This window comes from Mus caroli, chromosome 7 (genome assembly GCF_900094665.2).
Source record: "Mus caroli chromosome 7, CAROLI_EIJ_v1.1, whole genome shotgun sequence".
In the NCBI taxonomy this organism is placed as follows: domain Eukaryota; kingdom Metazoa; phylum Chordata; class Mammalia; order Rodentia; family Muridae; genus Mus; species Mus caroli.
The window spans coordinates 26,440,865-26,452,286 of record NC_034576.1 but is presented as its reverse complement, the minus strand read 5'-3'; the positions used below and the strand labels follow the sequence as shown (position 1 = coordinate 26,452,286).

The 11,422-nt window shown below is 48.8% G+C and overlaps 2 protein-coding genes across 6 annotated transcripts in view; one reads left to right on the top strand and one right to left on the bottom strand.

Moving 5' to 3' along the window:
• Nucleotides 1-5,499, bottom strand: part of C7H19orf54 (chromosome 7 C19orf54 homolog) — a 10,391-nt gene extending 4,892 nt beyond the window's left edge. For 2 of the 4 annotated variants that reach the window (XM_021168260.2, XM_021168258.2), the window contains exons 1-4: nt 5,173-5,499; nt 3,916-4,361; nt 954-1,022; nt 434-558 (exon numbers count right to left, since the gene is read on the bottom strand). In XM_021168260.2, coding sequence (XP_021023919.1) covers nt 434-558; nt 954-1,022; nt 3,916-4,253 — 532 coding nt within the window. In that variant the 5' untranslated portion in view covers nt 4,254-4,361; nt 5,173-5,499. Of the gene's footprint in view, nt 1-433; nt 559-953; nt 1,023-3,915; nt 4,362-4,813; nt 4,901-5,172 lie in introns of those variants that run through there. The other 2 variants (XM_029480075.1, XM_021168259.2) reach the window with 2 other exon arrangements.
• Snrpa (small nuclear ribonucleoprotein polypeptide A) overlaps nt 4,990-11,422 on the top strand; it is a 9,786-nt gene continuing 3,353 nt past the window's right edge. Inside the window, exons 1-4 of one of the 2 annotated variants that reach the window (XM_021168263.1) lie at nt 4,990-5,286; nt 5,733-5,839; nt 8,364-8,536; nt 9,606-9,782. In XM_021168263.1, the coding sequence (XP_021023922.1) occupies nt 5,755-5,839; nt 8,364-8,536; nt 9,606-9,782 (435 nt within the window). In that variant the 5' untranslated portion in view covers nt 4,990-5,286; nt 5,733-5,754. Of the gene's footprint in view, nt 5,290-5,732; nt 5,840-8,363; nt 8,537-9,605; nt 9,783-11,422 lie in introns of both variants that reach the window. The other variant, XM_021168262.1, reaches the window with a different exon arrangement.

The window sequence follows — 11,422 nt, the reverse complement described above, 5'->3', positions numbered from 1 at the left end:
AGGAGGAGGAGGAGGAGGAGGAGGAGGAGGAGGGGAGGGGAGGAGGGAGGGGAGGGGAGGAGAGAGAAAGAACACCAAAATGTCTGCATTATATAGAGAAGAGCATCTGGGGAAAAGAAGTCCAGCCACTGGGCTGGAAAGTTTAGGTAGGAACTGAAGGATGCTGGGAGAAGCTGAAGGCCAGGTTCCCTACTGCTATGTCTGGGTCTGACACACAACAAACTGTAGAGATGGTGAGAGAGCCGAGTTTAGGACTCAGGCAGTCTGGATTGACTTGTCCTGGTAACATCTGTAGTCTACTACTGTAAGGGGTAGGCCAGGCCATGGCAATGAGACCTCCTCACCCACCTTGAGTGCCTCAGCTGGCCTCTTTTGTCCCCCTAGAGAAGAGCCAATGGAACTCAGGGCTTGAGGGATTTCCCAGCCAACTCACCTGAGAACATTTCTCCCTGTGCGGTGTAGCCTCTCTCCTTGGCCACCTGCACTAGTCTTTCCAGAGAGACGCTGTCAGGTGTTGACAGAAGAGCTCCTGCCATCCACAAGGCCACCAGTCCACACCTGGGGAGATATCCCAGTCTGTAGCATGTCCTTTGTATTTACTGAGTTCCCCTGATCCCCAGAAGTGGGGCGAAGTATGACTTGCCTCCCCTCCATGCCAGGTGGGGAGAAGAGGCTGCTAGATGGGAGTCAAACCTAGGAACCTGGGGAACACAAAATGGACACACACACACACACACACACACACACACACACACACACACAGGGAGGGAGAGGGAAAGAGGGAGAGGGAGAGAGGGAGAGAGAGAGAGAGAGAGAGAGAGATCCTGATGTGGAAAATACCCTGCAGATATTTTTCTCCCTTCCCAGGATGCCTACAGTGTGGGGGTGCTTGTCCCACAGTGCCAGCTTGGCCTGTGGGAGGGCCCTCTTGAATCCAAGCGATGGGTTCTTACTGAGGGCCTTCCTGGATGCATGATGGCAGGTCAGCACAAAAGAGGATCCACTGCAGGTCACTTCGAAACCTGAGGGAGAGCAACCAGGGTAAGTCACAAGGGAACAGCTCTGAGACCACCCCCTAGAGATTGAGCTGTCCTAAGGCCTCAGAGCTACTCCTGTCTAGGTAGCTCACTTCATTCTCCCCTGTTGAGGCTGTACCCCCACATCACCTCTGCAAGCCTCAGTTTCCTCCTCTGGTGTGTGTGTGGGAAATCACCATTTTGGATGTTTCCTGCAGCTTCTGTCAGGTCTTGAAAGACAAGAGCAGACAAAGAACCTATACACCCAAGAGTCATAGCGATTTCTCTGAAGAAATATCTAGAAGGTGGCATGTTTTATACTCAAATGTTTTGCTTTCTTTCTTTCTTTCTTTCTTTCTTTCTTTCTTTCTTTCTTTCTTTCTCCCCCACCCCCTCCCCCTCCTCCTTCTTCTTTTTTCTTTGTAGACATTTTCCCCAAATGTAGCCTAGGCTAGCATCCAACCAGTGGCCACTTTTCTGCGCGCGTGCCCACATCCAGACACACAACAGATTTAACTCAACCTGAGTAATCCAGGTGGGAATATACTTCAGGCCCAAGAGATCACCTTCATGAATCTGAGTGCCTGCTGAGGCAGCCACATGGTCTCAGTGACCTCACTCTGTCATAGCAATTATTTATCTACCACACCTTAGATCATTCAGTTCCCAGATAAAAGACACAGAACTTTTATATTTATAGTAAGCCTTAATCAGCACTAGAGCCGCGCAGACAGCCACCTTCTTAGCTATTAATGTCTACTTCCATATCAATAACCCTGAGGTATATCTTACCATGTCCCATCTGGGTAGCTCTTAACTCAAACTGGCCAGCCCTCATGGCCATGTTTTCATGATTCACCTACGCTAAGGCGTCTTCTCCTCTCTCCACCATCTTCTTCCTCCTTATGGTTCCTGCCTCGGACCCCAAGCCTGGGAACCAAAACCTCATCTATCTCTCTTCTGCCCTGCTATAGGCCGTAGGCACCTTTATGCTCAGTCAGGGATAACTTGGGAGGCAAAGGTTACACAGCATCACTTGGTGTACAGGAGGATCTGTTCTTCCCTGAGGCAATTAGGGCCAGTAGTTAAGTATTACAATACATAGAGACAGGCAAAAATCTCAACAGTTTTAAACTAGGGAGCAAGGTTTGCACAACAAGGACTGCTAAATTTGAGAATTCACTCATTGGCCTTTGTACAGAATTCAGCATTACAATACATAACGACAGACCAAGCGTCAACAGGGTCCCTCAGGCCATATGCCTGTTTTGTCTATTCCAAGGACAGTGAGAAGGCAAGCCAGGGGTGGTGATGGGGATGCTCACGCACGATGGAGACACAAAGCTCCAGGTTCTCAGTTTAAGATAACTCCAGACCACAGCAGGGTGCTTAGAGGCATCAAGTCCTCTTCTAGAGTTCAAAGGGAGACCTGTCCCTTTGTAAAGTGGCTGAGTGGCAGCTTCAGCTTTCTTCATTGGTACCCACGGAGGCCAGAGCTGGTGCTATGGCTTTAAGCCATATTATGTGGTTGCTGGGGACCCAATTCATATTCTCTGTAAGAGCAGCAAGTGCTTATAACTAGAGTCATCTTTCTATCCTTCTAAGAGTCCTCAATTTCTCATCCAGGACTTCCTCAGCAGGAAAGTAGCAGTTCCTATCCCAGGAAGTTGCTGAGAACAACAAATATTTAAAAAGTCAGCCAACCACGGGGATTCATGCCTGTAGTATCAGCACTTTGGAAGCAGAAGCAAGACTGCCGCAAGTTTCAGGCCAGCTTGAGCTACACAGAGAGACTCTGTTTCATACCCCCCCCGCCCCCCCGAGTTCTAGTGCTGGCAGTGTATACCTATAATCTGATGTGGAGGAAGAAAGAACAAGGTATTCTCAGCTACATAGCAAGTTTGAGGTCAGCCTGGGCTACGTGGGTCCTTTCTCAAATAAACAAACAAAACAAAAACAGACCAAGAAATAAAGCAAAGTAAACAAATCCTTTAGAGTAGTGTCTAACACAAACTACTTTTGTGGTGTGACAGGTTTTCTGCATTTAATTTTCATGATGGTGGCTGGAGTACTTGGTGTGTGTACCTTACAAATGTGGTTGGAGAGCGTAAGAGCCCCCTTCCTTCCTTCCTTCCTTCCTTCCTTCCTTCCTTCCTCCCTTCCTTCCAAGTCAGGGTCTCACTATGTAGCTCAGGCTGGCCTTCCCTCATCTCCTGCTCGGCTTCCTGAGCTCTGGGATTACAGGCATGTGCCACTCTGTCAGGAACTAGGAGTTTCTTTATCCATCTGGACAAGGGCCTGTGGTCTCTTCTCTAGTCTCTTCCCTTATTGCGCGTGTGCACTACTCTCTCCCTGAGACCTTGGGACTCGATTCATGACCTTCATTCTCTAAAGTAGCTTTCCTATCTCAGCGAAGTCATTCCCTGGCTCACCAGACCTCAGGACAGTCCAAATCCCTCCATCCAACTCCACGTCCGCTGCTGCTGACCCTATGTTCCCAGCTCCGCTGCTTTGCCAGTTCTTTAAAAAGTCTTTACTGTAGATCTGCTCGGTGCTGTCTGCTTTCATGGCACTGGCCTGCATAAGGTGCTCACTAGCATTTGTAGCTGCTTCCATTCTAGAAGCCAACACTGAGATCTGTGCTTGGGCTCCGTTATCACAACTCTGGCTACTCTGGGAGTCACGGTCTGGAGGCACAGAACCGCTGGCTTCTGTGTCAAAGCCAGGCCCAAGCAGAAGCTGTTCTCTCTATTGCTGGAAGCTAACTAAGTAGGGTACTTAAGGCATCTGGCTGTTTGAGATCAAGGAAGTGGGACCACAAAGAGCAGGGTGGCTGTGGTGACTTGTAATCAGGTGATTGTCTGAGATCTGGGCTGGTTTTGGGGGCTAGAGATCCTACCGGTCCTTGTGCAGCTTCAGGAGCCTCTTCACATCCTCTTTGCCTTTGGGGGCTGGGCCAGCCTTCTCTAAGGCCTCCTTCAGGAGCTGGCTGTTCTTCAGGCCGTAGACATGAGGGAGAACAGGCTCCACAGCAGAGGGCAGAGGGGGAGGGAGGGGAGGAGGCAGGGGAGGAGGGGGCGGCAATGGGGATGAAATAGATGTATGGAGACTACGAGGGGATGGTAAAGCTAGGTCCGGGGGACTTAGAGGTAAAGGAGGTGGAATACTGGTGTCTGGGGTCTCATGAATTATTGGGGGGATTGTGGGTTTTAGGGGGAAAGAGCATGGAGAAGTCATTTGGGGTCTTCAGGAAGAGTAAGAGGATCTCCCCAAATCTCCCAAGGATGGAGATTTTCAGTTTTTAAAAGAATTGGATGAGAGATATTCAGGCCTGCACACTGAGATCTGTAAAAAAAAAAAATTAAAACTGGAGTTGATTGCAGAATATGGTGTCTGGCCACTTGTTCTGGGAGAACCTGGACTAGTATTTGAAACAGTGGAAAGAGAAACTGGGCTAAATCAAATGCTGAAGGATCCCAAAGGGTGGTTTGCGCTATGGGGCTGGGGCTACATTAGAAGATACATTTTGTAGGCGTCATCTCATCTGCTGTAGCTAAGCTAGTTTTGGTCACTTCTGTTATTCGGAGGTTCAGATCTGTTGTGAGGTGTCTAAAGGATGTGACTTGCCTACTTTTTGCATCGCGGGCCTGAGTTTGAAACCTTGACTTTATGAGCTAGGGTCAAGAGGTTACAAAAAAAGGCACGTGGGTGAGAAAACAGCCTAGTGGTGGGCGGGTCATGGAATTAGCCGGGAAGTGTGAGAGTCGCAGCAACTCAGCGATCAAAGGCAGACTAACTTGGTATAAACCGATCCACTTCGGAATTTAGGAATGTGCACAAGCGCCTCCCCAGGAGGAAATGACGTCACCCGACCAGCCTCCACACGTCCTTTCCCATCCCACGTGGTAGAACTCGCAACCAGCACAACGCTCCTTGACGGTCACGTGATACTAGCGGAAGGGGAAGACGTGTGGCTTCCGAAAGGCAGTCTTAGAATGCACCAGAGCTCTAACCATGTCCCAATTGGCCAGAAGCCCGTGCCCTTCTCTGATTGGTCCGTTCCCTCGCGTCAAGGGGACGGGACTTATCGTTAAGGCGGGAACCCAAGTGTTCCTTTGGCAGACGCTGAGGCCGGGGGGAGAGACTCTGAACTTACCGAGTTTGCCCGCCGTGATTAGCTCGCGGAAGGGAGAAGCCGTTGCCGGGGACGATAGTTGTGTGTCTGTGCAGCGTAGCTCGGCGGGCGTCGTCGGCAGGAGCGACGTCTCAGGTGGTGGGTTCCTGCGGGTGTAGACGCTGCTCGGCGCCGGGGAGGCGGGTGGAGCACCTTGGGAGGCCTCTCTTTGTGAGACTAGGATGTTCCCAAGTCGGTCCCTACTTTCTTAACTGGCTCCGACATCCGGGGTCTTTTTTCCTCCCGGGACGCCTTTCGCGCACGTGGACTAATGGGAAGCGCCGCTCGGTGTGCTCCGCCTGCCGGAACTCGTAGAGCATTCTGGGATTCGTAGTTAACCTCTCTAGCTCTCCCTATTAGCACGCGGGTTGGAGAAGCGGGGTCCTATGCTGGCTTTGTTGCTAAGCTGTGACATCCTCCCCCAATTTCGGTCTTACCCGACTTCCTCTTGGAAGGGCGATCCCTGAGNGGAGCCCAAAAGCCCTTTGGAACAAAGAATTTGGGAAACTTAGGACTAAAGTCGCTTTTTCCTCCTCTTTAAGCCGTACCTGAACATCTCACACCATGGCCACCATCGCAGTTCCCGAGACCCCCCGTTCCAACCACACTATTTATATCAACAATCTCAATGAGAAGATCAAGAAGGATGGTGAGTTCTTGTGGTAGCCTGACTCAAGGTGATATCACAAGAGTTGACCCCTTTTCACCTCTAGCATCCACGTTTCTTTTTCAGCCTTCCCCATTCTGTCTGGTAGGAGTTAACTTTGGCCTTTGTGCATACTGGTTCCTTGGTTTCAACATAGGTTTTACACTCTGCCCTTTAATCTGCGCACTGTTAGTGATCTTCCAGGTGTTAGCTCATAGGTCCCTTCTTCCTTCGAAGCCTTCCAGGATCGTACTTGCCATCAGTCTGCTTTCATGAGACTGTCTCTGTCCACCGACCTCGGGGTGGTGGCCTCAGTGATTGACTACAGTGCAGATGACACACAGGAGGGATGGGCAATGGATGGCTCTGTGATGTGCCGGGTTCTAAGTCTTGGCTGTCTTTAATTCTCACAAGCCTCTTAGATTAAGTAGTTGGAATTTGGGTGGCGTAACTTGCCTGGGATCAAATAGCAAGAAAAACGAGACAGAAATGTGGGATTCTGCGTAAGCAGATTCTCAGACTGGGCTGGTTGGCAGAGGCTGTGATTCTGTTCTTCAGGAAGGGTGAAAGTTTGAAGCCATTTGGGACAACATGGCCAAAGCAGATAAAAAAGAAACCAAAGACAAACGGTTTCTTTTAGGGTGTGGAGGCACAGGGCTGTAATCCCAGCACTCAGGAGACTGAGGCAGGAGGAGCTTGAGTTCCAGACCAGCTGAGGCTACGTAGCAAGACCCAGTGTCCAAAAGGTTTGAGGAATGTAGCTAGTGTTAGTCTTGCCTAGCATGAGTAAGGATCCGGGTTTAAATCTCAGCAACTAAGAAAACCAGCATGGCCTGGAGAGAGAGCTCTGTGGTTAAAGAGTGCTGCCTGATCTTGCAGAGGATCTAGTTTTGATTCCTTGCCTCCAGGGAGGTTTGTAACTGTCTGTGTCTCCATTTCCAGGGGATACGACATCCTCTGGCTTCTGCAGGCAAAAAAAAAAAAAAAATATCCACACATAAATTTTTTTTTTTTTAGATTCTTTTTAAACAAAAATCCCTACCAAATAGTTAGAAAGTTTCTGCAAAGACTGATCCCAGCACACATTTTTTATTTTTTATTTTGTTTTTTTTTTTTGTTTTTTTGATTTTTCGAGACAGGGTTTCTCTGTGTAGCCCTGGCTGTCCTGGAACTCACTTTGTAGACCAGGCTGGCCTCGAACTCAGAAATCCGCCTGCCTCTGCCTCCCAAGTGCTGGGATTAAAGGCGTGTGCCACCACGCCCGGCCGCACACATTTTTAAAAAAGTAAGCACAAATAACTATTTTTATGTATGTATTTTGTGTGCATCTATAAATGGATGCATGAGGATGGTCAGGACCCCTAGAGAAGCCTTTGTCTTTCAGCTGTTGAGTTCCTGAGATCATATTCAGGTCGTGAGGCTTGTGACGTGGATGGATGCTCTACTGCCCTTGCCCTGGCCCCTTGGTGCATTGCTTTGTGGAAGTAATTCAGAAGTTAAGGAAGGGTGAATACTGGTTCTTATGACCAACTGGAGAAAACTGTCGGGGGAGGACTGGGAAATGACTCAGCTGGTACGCATGCTTGCCTGTAAGCCTGACTTCCCAGGTCCCACTGTGGTTGACTTCAGGTACCTGATGCTCCTGCCTTTAGGCTCCTGGGTGTTGGGATTCTAGGGTGGGGCCAGCATGTCCAACTCACAGGCTTGTAGCTGTTAGTGGTGGTCAGTAAGTGGGCTTCTGATGTCAGCAGAAGACAGGGTAAGAAGGGGGACATAAGGGGACATCTAGACAGTGACATTGGAGAGCGCATCCTGGAGGCTGCAGGTTGATGCTGAGATGTAAGTGGCTGGAGGGGGCAGTCATGGGGATGTCAGGAAAGGGCATTCAATGAAGACAGTATAAAGGCTGAGGTGTGGTGGACACTAGGAGGCTGTGCTCGTGAGTCAGACTGAGACAGGAGAATTGTTGAGAGTTTCAGGCTATAGAATTGGGTCCTACAAATAAGTGAAGGAAGGAAGGAATCCAGGAATCAATGGCATGTCAGGCTTAAAGGACTGGAAGGTTAGCTTAAGAGTGAAAGGAAATGTTATGTGAACAGCAAGTTTGTAGTAGATATTATAGCTGCCCACATCTTGTAGGACGTAGACATGTCCATTTGAGTGGCTATTGGCTGTTTCTGTTACTGTGGGCTTTGAGCTGTAGCATTTCTGGGTATTCAGTCAATTGGCTGGTGACCCCTTATTTGGGCTGACCTTACTTTTTGTGTTTGTTTTTTTCTTCTCCTCCCCACCCCCCCAACCCCCTGCCAGGGTTTCTCAGTGTAGCCAGTCCTGGCTGTCCGGGACTTGGTTTGTAGACTAGACTGGCCTAAGGTTCTCAGGGATCTGACTGCATCTGCCTCCCAAGTGCTGGGATTAAAGGCATGTGCCACCACACTGGCTGGTCCACCTTCTAAGGATAGTGCAAGTACCAGGACACAGTGTCCAGGCCTTTTATCACAGTGTGTCTTGTCTTCCCTAAATGCAGAGCTCAAGAAGTCCCTGTATGCCATCTTCTCCCAGTTTGGCCAGATCCTGGATATCCTGGTGTCTCGGAGCCTGAAGATGAGGGGCCAGGCCTTCGTCATCTTCAAGGAGGTCAGCAGCGCCACCAATGCCCTGCGCTCCATGCAGGGCTTCCCTTTTTACGACAAGCCCATGGTGAGTGTCTTGAGCATGAAGTTTGTGTGCATGTGTATAGGCTGATGTGTTTGTGTGGGGGGAGACTGGGCGGCTGTGGACCTCCTGTGGCCTATGCTGGTCCCTAAGGATGCTACTTTTTCTTGCTGTTCCTTTCTTCCTGTGTTCCTTATACGGGGGCTGTGGGGTCACAGACTGATCAAGTAGCTGAGTGTGGTGGCTTATGCCTACATGTAGGAGGCTGAGGCAGGAGGATTGCTGAGAGTTTCAACCCAACCTGGACTGCAGAGTTGGAACCTGCTGAAAACACTACAGAACTATGGTGGAACCCAAGTGAAGAACGGATTCTGAGCAGCACTTGTCGTCTGTACCTACAGACATTCTATCACTGTAGCTGTTTCCTGGACTGCCCACCTCCACTGAAGCCTTGTTCTAACCACGCCTCTGCTTGCTTGTCCCTCACCCCCAAGTGCTCCTCCATACACCCAGCCTTGTCTCCGCACCACAGCTTTTTCTGAGAGTGCTCGTCCCTCCTTACAGCACTGTCTTTCAGTTTCCTAGAATAGCACAAAGGGTCCCCCTTGTCCATTGACCTTGCCTCCTCACTCCTCTAATCCTCAGCACAGCTAGGCAGAAGTGGAGCCTAGGATCCCAGGCCCAGCTTTCTCATCCCTTTACTTCTCTCTTGCTAGGTGGATGCTCTGAGAGTCCACAGGATTCTCACCCCTTCCTTTTGGTTTTTTTTTTTTTTTTGGTTACTTTGTAACATTTCTGGGAGCTATATGGTGAGACCCTGTCTCAAAATGTTTAGGTATGTGTCTGAGCACTGTTCTGGGTTCTTCCTAGGAGAGCTTGTAAGTGCCTATTCTAGCTTACAGCTACAGCTGCTTCCTATAGTCCAGCTATTGCTGCTTCCAATATGTTTCTACAATAATCCTGCCAAGTGGAAAATATCCCCATTTTACAGACAAGGAAGTTGTTACCAAGCAGTCTCTGATTTTTCTTAGCAAGCTCCTTTCTATGTCTCATTTTGAACGCTAGCAGTTTTCCCTGATTTACATGCCCTGGTCCTTTTTGCTCTGATTGGTAGCGCATCCAATACGCAAAGACTGACTCGGACATCATTGCCAAGATGAAGGGCACCTTTGTGGAGAGAGATCGAAAACGAGAGAAGAGGAAGCCCAAGAGTCAGGAGACACCTGCTGCCAAAAAGGCTGTTCAGGGTGGGGCAGCTGCCCCCGTGGTGGGTGCTGTCCAGCCTGTACCGGTAAGCAGGGTGCAGAAAAGTGTCCCTCCCACTGCCAGACCTTTTTCAGCCACATGGCTTTGTGTGGGGTAGAGTGAGGGGATTGTCCCATTGTTGGGGGAGCCAGATGGATGGAGCAGGTCTCTCTCTCTTCACCTGCGTACACTTGAGTGTTGGGAAAGTCTGTCTCCTAATTTTCTTTTTTGAGTTTGGTTTGGTTTTGTTGTATCTTTACTTAAGTGTGTGTATATGTGTTTGCGAGTTCATGTTTGTGCATGCTCCTGCTAAGTCCATGTCTTTATAGAAAGTAAAAATTTACCAGCCTACTATTGGAAATAGGCAAATTTCATTTAGAGAGACTAATGGATTATAAACTACAAAAATTGACAGTAGCCTGTGGGAGACTGTACATCCAGCCCGCAGTACTATAAGCAGGAGAAGGAATGAAGAGTCCGTTGTTTGCATTAAGCTAAGATATTACTACAGAAGTAAATAAGTGCTTGGTAGGCTTCCTGTGGTGCCGTTGTAGGAGGTGGAGCCTGCACAAGATGTAAGGCAGACCTGATCATGATGCTATCTGTGCTGGTAAAGTGCTTGCAAGCAAGCCAGGGGACCTGAGTTCAGTTACTGGGTCCCATGGGAGGGGGAGGGAACCACCTCTGGAGGGTGTCCACTGTGACTGCTGTGTGTAGCCCTGTGATAGAGAGATGGCAATAAGGTATGACAGAGTCCTTGTGTTGATGCAGGGTAGTTGGATATACAGGAGGAAAGGTTAGCCCTGCCTAGGACTAGGTGTGGCTGGTTCACATAAGGTCCTGGGTTCAACCCCCAGCACCTGAAATGAAAGAAGGAAAATTTACCTTGTACTATGTATCAGCGTTGAAGCGTGCCCTGGGAGGGTGGTATAGCACATATCTGCAGTCTAGCAACTGGGAGGTTGAGGTTATTCTGGCCCTCATTTTGAGAACTCAAGCTGACCCAATAAGACATGATATCCCGCTGGGAAGTGGTGGTGTGCACCTTTAATCCCAGCACTTGGGAGGCAGAGGCAGGCAGATTTCTGAGTTTGAGGCCAGCCTGGTCTACAAAGTGAGTTCCAGGACAGCCAGGGATACGCAGAGAAACCCTGTCTCAAAACACCAAAAAAAAAAAAAAAGAAAGAAAGGAAAAAAAGAAGTGGCACGCCATTCTGTGATGGGCACCTGAAGCACTATGGGTAAGAGAAAAGACAGCTGAATTGTGCTGCCTCCTGTCTTTGTTTCCTGGTCCTCAGGTTGTGTCACACTTTGTAGCTAGTGGTAGTAGCTGTGTGTCTTGTTTTGTCCCGCAGATCACTTCTGTTCTCAAACTTTCCATCTTTGATTTATTTTCATTTTTAAGTTACATTTTTGCTTAATTATGTGTGTTTACGAGTGTACATGCCCATGGGACATGAGTGGAGGTCAGAACGCGTAGCCAATTCTCTTCTACTACCCTATTGGATCCTGGAGCTTGAACTCAGGTTATCAGGCTTACAGGCAGGTGCCTTTGCCTGCTAAACCACCTTGCAGGCTCTTTTTTATTTTGTTTTAATTTACATTTTAAAATGTTTATTTCTAATGCATGTATATTTTAATATGTACAGATGTATGTACATGTGAGTGTTTGTTTTTTTTTTTTTT